This window comes from Halichoeres trimaculatus, unplaced genomic scaffold (assembly GCF_033239565.1).
Source record: "Halichoeres trimaculatus isolate MK-OKI-2021-1 unplaced genomic scaffold, fHalTri1.1 fHalTri1_scaffold_1, whole genome shotgun sequence".
Taxonomy (NCBI): domain Eukaryota; kingdom Metazoa; phylum Chordata; class Actinopteri; order Labriformes; family Labridae; genus Halichoeres; species Halichoeres trimaculatus.
The window spans coordinates 3798782-3814183 of record NW_027437179.1 but is presented as its reverse complement, the minus strand read 5'-3'; the positions used below and the strand labels follow the sequence as shown (position 1 = coordinate 3814183).

Below are 15402 nucleotides of genomic sequence, written 5' to 3'. Positions count from 1 at the left end.
GTACAACAAGATATATCAAAATAACGTGAATTGGTACTTACATGCGTTGTCTTAGGACGTGAACTTCCAAAGTTGTCTCTCAAAGAGATGAACTCGACGGAGAAATGGATCAACATGCCCAGACGAGTCCGTTGCTGCATCAGGAGGAGGGCTCTGACAATTACTTCGCAGACATGCCGTAAAACTGAGTTTTGTGAAAGTAATTCATAAGCTGTGTCCCAATTCAGGGGCTGCAGCCTACGGAGGCTAGATTTGAAGACCGATTACGTCACAGCGGTGCGTCGGAGGCTGTCCCAATACGGAGGCTCCTCCAAATGCGGCCGACGAATCCGTCCTCCGTTTCGGGGGCCGCGAAGGACGGGTTCGGTGAATCCTTCATAGCCTCACATATCCCAAGATTCATTGCGTATGAATGCCGAATATGATGGACACGGCCGAACTCCAAAAGGAGTCCTGTTTTATCCAGATATGAAGGATTTCTGGCAACAACTATGTGATTGTGTTTCTAAAACGTGAAAGAATATTTTGTTTCTCTGTGTAAGAAAATGTGTTGTTTGGGCTCTTTTCAATTAATATACTGTGGAAAAACAGTTCTTTATGAATATTCTCATTATTATATAAAAATATGTCCATAAATGTAAATTCTCTTGGGAAAAAAACTTACTTGGAGTTTTTTTTTATTTATTTATGTATTTTTTACAGGGAATTCACAAAAGACATTAAATCATTTCAGCAGCTTTTATTTTATACTTATTTATTTATCATCACCCCAGCACTTGAAATGTTGAAAATGTACGTTTTTGCCTTACTCTCATGTAAATGGTAGATCTATACTCTATCAATAGGGATAATCATAATAAAAATGATGATAATGATAATGATAATAATAATAACAACGCAAAGTAATAAAAAGATAGTAGAAATCATCCTGTTTAAATGTGAGGTTTTGGTTTTCGTGTGTTTAAAAGTAATGTAAGCCTGACAGGTGAGGGGGGTGCTGTGTGACGTCGAGGGTGACAAACAGGAAATGCTTCGTAGACCAGACCGTCTCAATTGAGTTCGGCCTTTGCGGTCTACGCAGGCTATAAAGGCTGGGTCCTCCGAAGGCTACAGCCTCCGTAGGCTGCAGCCCCTGAATTGGGACACAGCTATAGTGAAGTTCTGCTGAATCGTTTTTGTCATATTAGATGAAAGCTTAAATGACCAAACAATTGAGTCTGAGGTATAAAGTACTATTTTTTTATTTATGTAAAACTTAAATAGAAACAGCAAAAAAAGGAAACTTAATTTATTAAAAGGAATCCAGTTAACAAAATTAGGTCCCAACAACAAGGCACATGAAGGACTTTTTACAGTGTATTTAATCCAATACAGCTATGATTTTTTTTTCTCAGGCTAATATGACTGCACTCCTTGAAAAAGGTTTTTCTTCATTTTTAAAATTTTTATTTTCTCCTAATATTCATAGCATGGCCCTGATCCTGTGTTTGCACATGTCAGAGCTATTTCCCTCAGTTGAGACACACAATCACTTTTTCATTCTTGTTACTTTTTGTGCAGTGGCAGTTCCCTAAAATGCAGACAGCTATGCTTCACCTAATTAGATGAACTTCCCCAATTTTAGCAGGTTTTCAGCCTAAAACCAGTCCCTAAATGTTTTGCACAGAGGACACACAAACAAACACACCTACACACACACACACACACACACACACACACACACACACACACACACACACACACGCACACGCACAGCACAAGTAATTAAAACACCCAAACCCCATTTGGCAGTTCCTTGCTTATTTCAGAGGTCCAAGTTTGCAGGGAAGATGTCTCAGTGTGCCATAATTTATTCCTAAAGGGATGTGTATTTTGCTCCCCTCGTTTACTGTGCCTGTAATAAATATATTTATGACTCCCTGGGTTTCCGGCACCACATAGCACCACAACACATCTTGTAAGAGTTCAGGCTTTCAAAGACTGAGAAGATTATTATCAGACTGGTGCCAACAGACAAAAGACTCAGATGCTGACTCAGAACACAGCAGAAGGATCGGAATCTTCATGGGAATCAGGATTGTAACGCAGATGTCAGTCCAACAGCAGACTAATTAGGCTGAGTGAGAAACAGTGCTGAGGTCCAAGCCAGGTGTACATTTAACAAAGACTTAAGACAAACTGAAACGTACACTGATATACAGGGAGGGGAGGAGGGTCATGATGGGGGTGATGATGATGAAATGGTGAAGATGATACAACAGTAGGACAGGGGAGGGGCAGAAGATCATCAAGACTGGAAAGTCTGCAAAACTGATGAGGAACTACATAAAAAGTAAAAACTTTCCTCCAGTCAAAGTTTACGTTAGTTTACATTAGGAGAAACTGGGAAACTTGGCATCCTGAGAGAGAGCATTACGAGTACCACTGCAGACATGTTGACTGTCGTGTTTGTTCCCATGAAAGACTTTCTTTTACTCCCACTACTCAATTTACATGCTCAGGTCTGCAATTAATTCAACCTCTGATCCACCGTTTTCCATTATCCCAACCTAGTCCTGAATTACAGAGAGAGGGATTTAGGGAGATCCACTCCTTTAAAAAATCAATCCATAGCAGAGCGCGATGGTAATTAGTTAGAATGTATGGAGGAGGTTTCTCGCTGAACTGTGGATGAATGTGAAATCAGAGAGATGATCTTCTGGGCGGATAAAACGGAAACGGATATTTTCCCACATGCTGCAGCTTAATGAAACCCACTGATGTTCCGCTTGGTCAGTTAGCTTCAAAAACCGCCCGCCATGATGTGATGGCTTCATGGGCTTTCATCTGACTTATTGGCCCTATATCATATCCCCCGCTTTCCTTTATGACAGTCTCCATGTAGCTAAAAGCCGTTAGGAGAAGGATCTCAGTAGAAATCCCACATTTCCACCGATTTCCAGTCAGGGATAGCTTTGCTAACCTTCATGAGACCGTTCCTTTCTCAGGGGACAGTGAAGCCTTTGAACCATGAAAAGAGAGATGGATTCTTTTCTCTACAGTAAGTACATTTTTCCCTTACAACAAAGTAGATGTTATTTTCTGTTCTAATAGCTTCATACAGTGTGAACCTGCTTTGATGTGGTTTAAATAATTCAGTTTTCAACACTTTAACTGACCTTACAAAAATATTCATCCAAGAAAACTATTTGTACTCTTTGATGAGTTTATTAATAAGGAGTGTTGCTCCTTTGATTTCTCATAACAGAATATCAGTTGATCAAAAATACTATCCATGTAATTCTTTCACATGGGAAACAAAGTTTTACACCACATTTTAAAGGTGTAAAGCACTTCTTACCTGTGTTTTGGTTTGTGTATCTATCATGATCATCTACTTCCTTCTCTGGCTGAGCGCTGAGGTGTACTGAGACATCCCAACCAATAGGAATCACAGTATCTACATGTGTTATTTAAGCTCAGTCCTTTCACGGTCTGACTAAGCTAATAGTCCAAATTCTTAAGCTGCAGTAAACGTACTGATTCATACGGTTTGAATACTGAGTTTGGTTCTGGTTAGTGTTGTGCGAATCATGAATGAATCGTTCAATACCTGATAGTCACTTTAGTCACTTGAGAATCATGATTCTTTGCCCCAAATGACTCATTTACTGACTCAGTACAAAGTTCACGGTAGCCCCTCACTCACATCACAGGAGAATGGCTGGTACGTAGAATGGCTCAACTCACAGTGTATACAGGTCATTAACTCACCCACGGAAACATATGGATCACTAACTCTTTCACAGTATGACTCAAAGCACATCCGAGTCACTCGCCAGCTCAAACGTACATAGCATGGCTCGACTCTTAGCACATACGGGTCGCACTAACTCACTCACAGAATGACTCAAAGCACACACAGGTCACTCACGCACCCCCTTCCTCCCCGTGAGTTACGAATCACTCAATAGCTTAATACGTTGCACAGCTCGACTCACAGCACGTAATCGCACTCACCTCCTGCTGGCGCAGACACTTGAGTTCGCAAACTTTTCCAACTTGCAATGTCTCGCCATATCGCTGTCATCTTGCATTTTATTCTCCTGTCTATGCTGATCTCTCATTGAAACAGCACTGCTGCCACCTACAGTACTATTATTTGTTTACAAGCCAGGTATTAGAGATATATGATGCAAAATTACTTTCTGGGTAACTGACTCGAGTGACTCAAATGACTCAAAAACCCGATTCACTTTGGTGAGTGACTAATTTAAACTTGATTCAGTAAAAAAGAATCAAGTTTCCTATCTCCGGTTTTGGTTCAGTTTTGTGTGCAGCATTTTTTTCAACTGATTTTGTACAAAAATAATTTGATAAAAATACTCAACCAAAGTAAGAATGGCTGCTTTTGGAACAGAAAGAATGCACAAAATGAGGCTCCTCATAAAAACACTGAATGCAAAAAAAAAAAAAAAAAATTCACTGAATGCAAAAGGATTTACTAAAATAAAAATCATTCACATTTGCCAGGTTTGGCTAAATGTAAGGATATAAATAATACTAAGCTAGGAGCCATTTGGGAGTGGAAAGGCCGAGTCCTTTTTGAGAGTCAAGCCAAAAGAACCAGCTCTCTGATTAGAGCCAAATGTCCCATCTCTAGGTGGAATGAACATAATCGTAAGCAGCTGAAAGGAGCAGTGTGTAGACATTTGAATTTTAGTGATGATTCCGATTTTAGAATGAGCCCATCTGTTCCTAAAACATCCCATCACTCAGTGACTCTCAGCCTTTGCAGATCAAACAGGATCCTGAAGATGGCGTCATTTATTCCGATCATTATGTCGATGGGCATTGATGCTGCAGGACGTGTATCATAGCTGGAAAACAACAGGCAGAAAGCTCCATGATAGGTCATGTTGTGTTAGGCAGAGCTAGCCTTCAACAATGAAGCACCAATCCACCTCTGACTGTCAGAGAGAAAAGAAAACTCTCAGACAGAGAAACGAGGACAGACGCTTGTTAGACTGTACCAGTGGCGATTGCTCCAAGACTGCAAGGGAAGCTCAGCTTCCCCTAAAATGTCCCCAAAAAAGTGTTGATATGTTCTGCTGTGTGTACATTTCATTGGCAAAATATTTGCTAGAATTCCTTCATCTTTTGTTCAGAATTGGTTACCTATCACAGGTAACTGGCTCCACCTCCTTCTCATTCATCCCCGCAGCGTCTCAGCGCTTAAAGTCAGACGCTGAGCGTCTTCTGACTTCAGCAGGGAAGCGTAGAGTGGGTTGTTCCACTGTGGAAACTAAACAGTAATTGGATAAACGCTGGGCTTTGTCCTGCCCTCTGACACTCAGCGTCTCTGGGGGTCTATGAGGCTGTGGGCTGGCCTGGACGCTGGGCTTCTGCATGATGATTGGATGATCTGTCTGAGGCCAAATCCCTTTTTGATTGACAGTGAAATGAGCCAGTCAGCGATCTTGAAGTATAACCCCCCACCAGAGCATCTTCTCAGTTTTACAGTTAGTTGTTTTTGGACCCCCAGCGAGTTTATCTTTCCTTAAAAACGATGAGCGTTGTGTTTAAAGATTCTCTCTCTATTCACCAATAAGCAGCTACAGCTACTGTTGTGGAGCTTCTCCCCCTGTCACTCACACTTACAGCCTGTCGTAGTCTCACGTAGCAGCTCCAGCTGCTAGCAAACTGGCACGGAGGGTAGGATTTATGTTTAAATAAATAAACAAATTTATGATGTAGGCTGGAAAACAAAAAGAGCTTCCTCTCCTTGACTGACCAGCAGCTGCCACTGGACTGTACCATGAACAATAAAAAAAATGACGTTTTCGACCAATAAACGTTGCTATAGAAACATTTTCCAAGAGTATGTTGCAACCGTTACCTGTGGAGCAGAAAACAGCAAACTTCAGCATCGTCGTCCTTCAGTACCAACTTTTTCATTGATGACTCCCAGCTTGGAAACTCTACACCCATGTTTACTCTCCTTTTAGTTGTTGTTTATCCTGGTTTCTCTTCATTTCTTCCTGATCTTTTTGAACTGAAATGTGATGATTTACACTCTTTTAGGGTTGGGTATTGACAAGATTTTATGGATACCAATTCCTTTATCGATTCTGCTTATTGAACTGGTCCTTCATTGATTCCCTTATCAATCCTTCCTGTGAATTTTCTCTGTAAACAAAGCAGTTTTACAGGTTTTCTGTGTCAACAATAGTTTATTATGTTTATAGGTAAAAAAATGACATTGGTCACTGGATCTGGATATCTCTGGACATAAATAAATAGAAATAGGTCAAATTTGCACGTCATGTGAGGTTGAAATAGGCCATCTAGTGTCTTGAAGTGGTTAAAGTCATGATTTACATACAGTTTTAAAAGATTTGCAAGAACATACCTGTTCTTCTATCTTGCCTGTTAGTATTTTGACTAGGGCTGTCATTTTAACGCGTTAATTAGATTAATTAATTACACCGCAAATTAACGCGTCATAAAAATTAACGCAGATTAATCTGGATCCCAAACCCACGAGGCGTTCAAAGACGCACTTATTTTCAAATGTCTAGCATTTACAAACGGTTTGTCCTACATGAAAAAAGTGGTGTTCTCGTCAGATTTTCAAATTTCCGACGGTCCTTGAATGTATCATATCTAGCAACATGCTTTGAACCGGGGGGAAGAGAGAGCGCTGTTAAAGGATAAGTTCGGTTCATGCAGCTTTTACATTGTTTATAGAATGAAGTAGAACAAAATACTCACCCAAAAGCCTTATCTCATCCAAGCAGTGTTTCGGGAGATATTTAGATCCAAAATCATGCAGCGGACGTCCGTATAATGGGATCCATCGGGGCATAGACAGCGCCGCTCCTAAAACTGCGCAGTACTCTCTGGAGCACTGACTCCTTTCTTTGAGGGGCAAACGTAAACAAAGTCTTCGTCAGTTCAGAGGTCAGTACAGCCACACAGCGCTGTCTGGAGTGACACAGACTGCAGCAGAGGACTATCTCGACCATGATGGAATATTGGTGAAAAACACGAGTTTTTGGACGATTAATGCCGTTTTAAGGAGCGGCGCTGTCTATGCTCCAATGGATCCCATCATACGGACATCCGCTGCACGATTTTGGATGTAAATATCTCCCGAAGCACTGCTTGGATCAGGAAAGCCTCCTGGGTGAGTATTTTGTTCTACTTCATTCTATAAACAATGTAAAAGCTGTATATACCAAACTTATCCTTTAAGGCGACTGCCATCCACATCTCGTTTATTCACACGTCCTTTTTGAAAATCTACAGAAAATCAACCATTTGATCTAGTTCAATTCTGTAAAAAACAGGTAATTAAACACTCTCTACTGCATCAAACAAGCCCTGAATGATCGAAAAAGGTCTTGTATTTAAATCTAAAGAATTCTTTGAAGATTTCCTTCCATCTTCCTGGTGTCATGTTTCAGCTTGGGGCTGCTCTGCACCAATGAGCAACGGTTTGTGTGTTCAGAGCATGTTAAACTGAGAATACTTCACTTTTCTTTGATCTAAGACTTGAAAAAAGTGTTTGTACATAGTTCCTCACAGTTTTAGCCTTTAGCCCTGGTTCTCCTGACCTCATAGAAGTATAGAAGTTCATATTGCAGTGAAAATTGAGTCCACATCGAGTAAAAATGTGAACAGAAGCAAAAAACGTCCTAAAAATCAAATCAGCTTACCTTGGGTGCAGGACTGTGTAGATTTTGTAAAGATAGAACCATAACACTTTTTTCATTTGTTCCTTATGCCTCAGGGTACCTAAAAATGTGTTATATATATTCCCACCTTATTTTTATTTTATTTTTTTTAATGTCTTTTAATGTAATTTTAATGTCCTGGAATTCAAATTCTTTATTTTGGGACCTTAAGCAGATATGAGATTAAAATGTGATTAATTGTTGGTGCGAGCGCTCTGGGCTTCTGCTGCACAAAAACACTGCTGTAGGGGTAATTTCTGCCCTAAACCTTGTGATAGGACCCAACTTGTTCCATCCTGGAGTATCACTTTAAGTTTTACAGTCTTGGTGAGATAACTGAATGTACAAAAAGACAAATCTGGAAGAAAAAACAGATTTGAAATCTGTGTGGATGGATTCATTTAACCACCAAAATGCCAGCTTAATATATACGATTGATATGTGGGAAGACATTAGCAAACAACAAAAAATGGTAAATTAAGCGAAACAATCAATATATGTTATCAAATCCAAGTAGTCTTTAAAAAAAAAAATAATAATAATAACTAAATATATTTTTTAAAATCTAACAATTATTTCATTTTTGCATTTTTTTAATTTCAAACATTTTTACAATTTTTACATTTCAATCTTTTTCTAAAACTTTGCAAAATTTTGAACTTTTATCATTTTTTAAAGTTTCCATAATTTCATTTTTTTAAAAGTTAGTGCAAATTGATATTTTTTTTTTCCAATTTTCATAATTTCAAAATTTTGCTTTTTAAAAAAAAAAAATCACAATTCACTAAAACTTCATGTATGCTAATTTTTAAAAAATTTCTAACTTTGTTAAAAAAAAAAATGTTTTTCAAATTTTCCAACAATAAAAAACCAAGACATCACATGCACAGTTGCATTAATTCAAAAACCTTCTAGTTTAGATACTCTCTGTATAGAGTTTTTTTTACACCTAACTGTCATTATTGTGACAATAAAGTAGTTTTTTGGGGCGCTGGAACGACTTCAATCCAGCTATACTCAGGCAAAATGGCTCCTATGAAAGTAAAGGTGGCAGACCCCCGAGCTAGAGGAAACACTGCACTGGCATACCAAAAGGGACAAAACAACGAGATAATAAAAGAAGGATGTTCATTTCTGATATGGTGTCACAATCAACATAGTAGTGTTGACAGGCCCAGTGCTAATGCAGCTGTTTTACATGGGAAAGTGCTTTAGCGAGGTGTGCAGGTAGAGGCTGGCTGTAAAGAAACACTAAACTCCCCACAGAGATCCGTTTCCTACTCTAAAAATAATAATCATTGCATTTGAAAGCCAGCAGGGATTTTAGAAAGAGCTCACACTGAGGTTTCCAAGCCTCCATCACATCATCCACTCCAGCTGCCACCCCAGAACCACAGAGCAGCATTTGATATAGAGCAGAGCTGTCATCCTCAGCAGCCGGGCTCTCATTACTCAGGCTGCATTTATCCATCCATGCGCAGGAAGTCTGCGTTTATCAGGCCTTTTTATCGATGGCCATTGGGTTCATTACGAGGGATGGACAGTATTTCCTGTGCAGTCATAATTAAGTCATCGTGCTGCAGTCATTCATCAGTAAGGTTATAGTTTGACTGAAAGCTGTAGACGCCTCTAAGGTCAGCTTCCCTAAATAGTGTTTTGGAAAATTAGAAGGAGACGGCCGCCTTTTTGTCTTTTTTATGATGCCTTGTCAGAAATGTCTTGTTAATCAAGTGGTCTACACACACACGCCCAGATACTCATACATGCTTATGAACAGAGATGAATGATTTGTGAAGCTCTGTGTTTAACAAACACCCATCCTCCAACATGTGTTATTATAGTCCTGTTCACCCAGTCATCACGTATCAGGCCCCTGGGGTTTGGATCAGAGTTACAGAAGTGCTAGCAGAGGGAGGAATTACACAGCAAGGGGAGGCTTGTATAATCGTGAGCTCTCAGCGTTTTAAAGCTAATTTCAGCATTACTGTCATATCGATTTCTGCCACTGTACTCCTGATAATAAAAAAAGGACGACATGGCGAATATGCAAGACTTGAAGGTTGAAATGGTAGGACACTTGTTCAACATGCACGTTTTACACAGATGAGATTGTTGTCAGCATGGATCAGTGCTCTTAACCCTGCTGTTAATGGACGAGGAAAAAAAGACAACCTGGTTACAAGTTGTGAAATCATCAGGGACTCTCTTGAGTTTGTGGCAGAAGCAGCGTGTTAATGTTGTTGTGAGACAATAAAGAGAGACGACAGTGAAATCTCTATTCATCCCCTGATGGAGGAGAATAACCTTGTTTTATGGGCTGTGCCACAAAGCAGAAAATTAGTTCCTGAAAAAGTCATTAGCAAGTCTCTTGTTTTATAGGGTGACATGCCCTCTTGTGACCAATACTGTGCATTTTTCTCAACAGGAGCAGATACTAAAACAGTAGAATAAGGGTCTGCATGGAAACGGACACTGCCAGACAGTAACTAGTCTGCTGCTGGTTTGTGAGCATATTTAAACAGCAGATTAAAATGACATAAAACAGGGTACAATTTTTTTTTAACGAAAGGGCAGTATTGACAAACAACCTAGTTTTAGTTCATTAATTTCTGATCAATGAATGATTCTTTTTTGGCTTCTAATATGAGCTCCCAGCCATTTAGTGTGCTTTTATATAACTGTCCAATACACTGAAGAGTGTCAACACTCTTCTGAACGGTGGCCAGTAGGTGTCACAATTTGCAAACAGAACACAAAATGAAAGTTAAGAAGAGGTCAATTACCTGACAGAAAAGTTATGAAAGTCAGTAAATCACTGTTTCCTTCTTTTAAAAAAAATTCAGCTGTGAAAACAAAATGCTATAATGCTAACGTTATCGCGTGACTGATTCTTAAAGCTAAATATTTAAGACAACACATTGACACTAAAATTAGAAAGTAAGTAACATAAAGGATATCATGAGGTTGGAAACCTACAAAGCATTTTTTATCCTAACTGAAGTTAAAAAAACAAACAAAAAATAAATGAATAAATAAAAACTACAGTCCCTGAATGTATCACACGTGACGTCAGCTTTAAACCAGAGGGAGGGAAGCGAGAGTGTTTGTGACTGACGTCCACATTGCGTTTATTCACACGTCCTTTTTGAAAATCTGCAGAAAATCAACCGTTTGCTCTAGCTCAATTCTGTAAAAAACAGGTAATTGTACACTCTTTACTGCATTAAACAAGCCCTGAATGATCGATATATATCATGTATTTAAATCTAAATAATTATTTGAAAATTTCCTTCCATCTTCCTGGTGTCATGTTTCAGCTTGGGGCTTCTCTGCACCATTGAGCAACAGTTTGTGTGTTCAGAGCATGTAAAACTGAAAATACTTCACTTTTCTTTAATCCAAGACTTGAATTAAGTGTTTTGTACATAGTTCCTCACAGTTTTTAGCCTTTAGCCCTGGTTCTCCTGACCTCATAGAAGTATAGAAGTTCATATTGCAGTGAAAATCGAGTCAACATCGAGTAAAAGTGTGACAGAAGCTATGTCTTTTTAATGTCTTTTAATGTCCTGGAATTCAAATTATTTATTTTGGGACCTTAAGCAGATATGAGATTAAAATGCAATTAATTAGATTAATTAATTACAAATCCTGTAATTAATTAGATTAACTTTTTTAATCGCCTGACAGCACTACAAGGTATTTTAGGTATATTTAGGTAAGGTATTTATCAGTACAGTTATGTAGCTTTGTTGTTTGAAACATGACACCAAGCAAACATAAGTTTTTACGTACATCAGGAGCCGGCTGTATGTAGCGCTACTAGCAGCCCGGTGCTACGACGTACTTGTAGGCTAACGTGACATCAAGCAAACCGTCTTTCGGCACAGTAGTTAAGTAGCAGAACATACAGACTACTGCTGACAGCCCGGTGCTGTGAGACATGTCTGTAATGTGTAACACTAGTGAATCCTGGTTATGTCCTGCCAGTCATCTACCAATCAGAGCTAACGTAACCTCACTCTTCATTTTATTGATAGACTCTCAAGTTTGAACAGACCACTGCAGAATAACTGCTGACTGTGGGTTGGAATCAACATTAGCACAAACAGCTAGGCCCTTTTAGTCTTTAGCTCATGTTTTAGCCTTTAGCTCGTGCTCTATCTATTTTCAGCCGAGAAAAACACTCATCTCACACATCTCTTTTCTCTCTACTAAACTTTTCCACCTGGTGTGGTGTTGTCATCGAGACTCTGATGTGCTGTAAATTAATCCAGTCCTGCTCGACCCAATCAGGAAGCTTTAAAGTAGCATTTCAAAATAACTTATATTGTCGCTGATGATCTCATTTTAAACTGGATTATGATCAGAAATATATCTAAATAGAAGACAATTTCAGACTCCTCACAGCCCCTTTAAGCTTGGTTTATGCTTGACGTGTCAGTGAGGTCCACACATGCTGACAAATGACATCATTTTAGCAGCCTCACTCCCTCATGCGGTCCCTTTCAGGGGTTGGGCTCTCCTGAAAATTTCTAACTGCCAGCCGGAGACATGTGCAGATTAAATGGCAGATCAACAGGGACTCCCAGCGTTAAGTACAAAAATACAGGCATTTATATGGTGCATCACACTGAGATCACTGTGAAACTGTGTGAGAAGCAATTCCTTGCAGCCACACTTGCAGAGAAGAGGAACGGGGGAAAAAACTGCGGTTACTCCAGGGACGATCAGGATTTCTTCTAAGACACAAACGTCTAATCTTGTCTTTCAGCCTTTGAAATGCTGGAGCAGAGTCTCTTGTAGTTCATGGTGGACAAAGGTGGACTGTACACCTCTTGTCCAGGAGCAGCTGTAGATAGGAGGTGATGAAGAACATCATGGAGGTCGTGGACAGCCCTCCAATCACCTCCTCAGTGCTGGGATCTTTACCAAAGAGTACTTCAAAGACGACCAGTAGTTTGACAGTCCCAAATGGTAGCTGAAAACACCAGTTGAGTGCCACCAGGACTCTGGTTTCAGGCCTCTGCTGTACCCTAGGATTGTGAAGTCTATGCAGGACCTGATGGTGGTCATACCAGAGATGGCGGAGTGCATCCCCAGATCCCAGAGCCTCTGTGAGCTTCCTCATGTGTCTCCTGAACATGGACCCCCAGGTGAGGATCAGCCCTTAACAGGCTCTGAAGCACCCCTTTGTCTCCATGGTCCACCTGGAGAAGCGGATTGTCAGTGACTACATTGTTGACTCTTTGGAGGAAGTGAGGAACTTCATGAGGAAGGAGTCAGAAGACGAGCTGACTGTAGAAACAGTTCATGTAATTGTTTATGATGGAGCTGAAGCTGCTGCAGACGGCTCAGATGAAAGAGCTCCAGCTGAGGAGGAACCAAGTCCAGACTCCGACGTATCAGATGATGCTTCACCTGAAGAACATGCTTCAAAGAGAGGGAGAGATTTTTAGATCATGCTAAAAATAAAGACTAAAACAGAGAAATATGGGAAATCACAGGTAAATCCTGAGTGACACACATCAATTTTGTCTCTTTTTTCTTCGTCTTTTCTCTCACTCTTTTCTTTGAGTTTAATGAAATGAGAGAACCAGATATATACTCAGTATCAGATGTTAAGGCTGTTTATTGTTTAATTGTAAGATGTGCATCAAACTTCCAGCTGCCGTCAGGTTAACTTTCCATTATGACAAACAGCTTTAATCCGACATCAGATGTGACGGGACAGTTAATATAGATATAAATGTATATCCTGGTTCAGACAGTTACATTAAATAGTGATTGCTGTGATTGTTTATTGCATTAAAATGTGCCTGACACTCTGGAAATCTGCCTCTGAGGCTTTGTTGACATGTGCGCACATGTGCGCCTGTCACCAAATTACAGCTGCGGAGGGTGCACTTGCTTTGCGCCGAGAATAGACCAGGTTGGAGCTGGCAAGCTTTCAGCGCACTTTATATGCTGTTTTTAGCACGAAATTGTCACTGCGCCAACATAAATCTGCCGATACCTCCCCCTGGCGCGCCGTCACACCCATCTCTGCGCAGATGGTCTACCAAATTGTCAAGTTGGCAGCGCACGGCTGTACGCTGCACGAAATTAACACTGCGCGGGGTGCGTCAGGCTTGCGCCCCCTGCGCTGTGCCACAAAATTAGAGCCCCCTGGGTCAATGCCAGGTCTTTTTTTACTTTTCTACAACAGACTGACAAAATAAGCAGAGCCAGACCAGGAGTGAACAGGTTTGAGGTTTACAGCCCAACATGAATAAAGAGAGGATCATCATTGAGGTGGGAAGCACAGGATTTCTTTGGTCTAGTGACTCCAGCTGTCTGGCGGTCCTGCGACATGCCAGACTTAACACCCAGCCGGTGTGAGTTGTTGGATGAGAGCACGCGGTCAGAATGCGACTGAGCAGAGACAGAATGGACACAGATCTGGTTTGAGCCCAGAATAAAAGTTTCAGCAAATACTGAGACCTTCACTTCACACTACGCACAAATATATAGAGATGATTACCCTCGGGGAACCTAAAGTGTCTAATGAGCCAGTTGCCATCATGTTTCAGTAAATCCTGTCTCTGAACACGCACTCTCATCTCTCTCTTCTTAGTCCACCATGTACAGTGTTCTCTAAATCTGCTAAAGCAGTTGTTGTTTTAATGCTATTTTTTTTAAAACCATGTTAAGTATGCTTCTATATCCTCTAATGTGATTACAGACGTGTGGGTGTGTTGGCTGTGTTAACTGTTTCCCTCTGTTCTCACCTCTAGGTGTCGCCATAGAATCAACAGCTCGAAATGTGTGTACACCAGCCATGAAGTTAGCGTGAGGCACATTGCTGTGGTAATTTCACTCGTGATACATCTGATACTCTTTATACTGTGAAAAAAGCATATGCCATGTTTTGTCTGTATGTAATTATGTCAAGGAAGAATTTAATGAGCCACGTCTGCAGGTCACAGATAATATATGTTTCTAAGTGAACTGTGAGAAGACAAATGGGCTGTCTGACACCTGCTGTAAACTGCCATATAACATCAAAACAGAGAGTGCGCTTACCTTTGGAATACTACAATTTGTAAAAATAGGCCAGTAACCTAGCTTTTGTTCCTTAATCACTGATCAATAATCAACCTTCCCATTTCTTACCCTTCAGTCAAATCTTAACGGAGGCTCCTCTCAGTTTGCAAGGCAGTTTTTGAAAACATATCATGGTGATGTTTCTTTGTTTCAACCACTTCACAAGTTTAAATGTTTTCATGAATTGACTCTGTTGTAACTTTTACACTGTTTGTCTGGCCCTGTGACTGAGAGTCAGGTGAAACTTATTTATCAAATAAATGAGGTGCAGTGTTACTGAATCGTTTTTATGGAAAAAGATTTTTAAAAATTAATCCATGAGGAATATTGATGAGGGAATATCTGCAGACCTGATGGCACTTGAACCTCGGGGCTGAAATTCACCAGACACGTCTGCAGTCAGTCTCTGCTCTGTCACGCCAGCGGATCAGATAGATTTCCATCATAGACTGTATAAAACATGGACGTAGCCTCTGTGACGTCACCCGGCTGTTCCTCAAACTGTGAAATGAAGCCAATCCGTGGACGCAGCCACACTGGCTATGAAACCAGCTGTGAGTTTTTCTCTGAGCAGCTACAGGGCGCCCACCGGTCATGTGAC

The 15402-nt window shown here is 40.4% G+C and overlaps 1 protein-coding gene across 1 annotated transcript in view; it reads left to right on the top strand.

The window, feature by feature from the left end:
* The window catches only part of LOC141806342 (uncharacterized), a 56486-nt gene extending 44025 nt beyond the window's left edge, over window positions 1-12461 (top strand). The window contains exon 14 of the mRNA XM_074691839.1: window positions 12378-12461. Within this exon, the coding sequence (XP_074547940.1) occupies window positions 12378-12461 (84 nt within the window). The remainder of the gene's footprint in view (window positions 1-12377) is intronic.
* Window positions 12462-15402: the final 2941 nt, after the last annotated feature.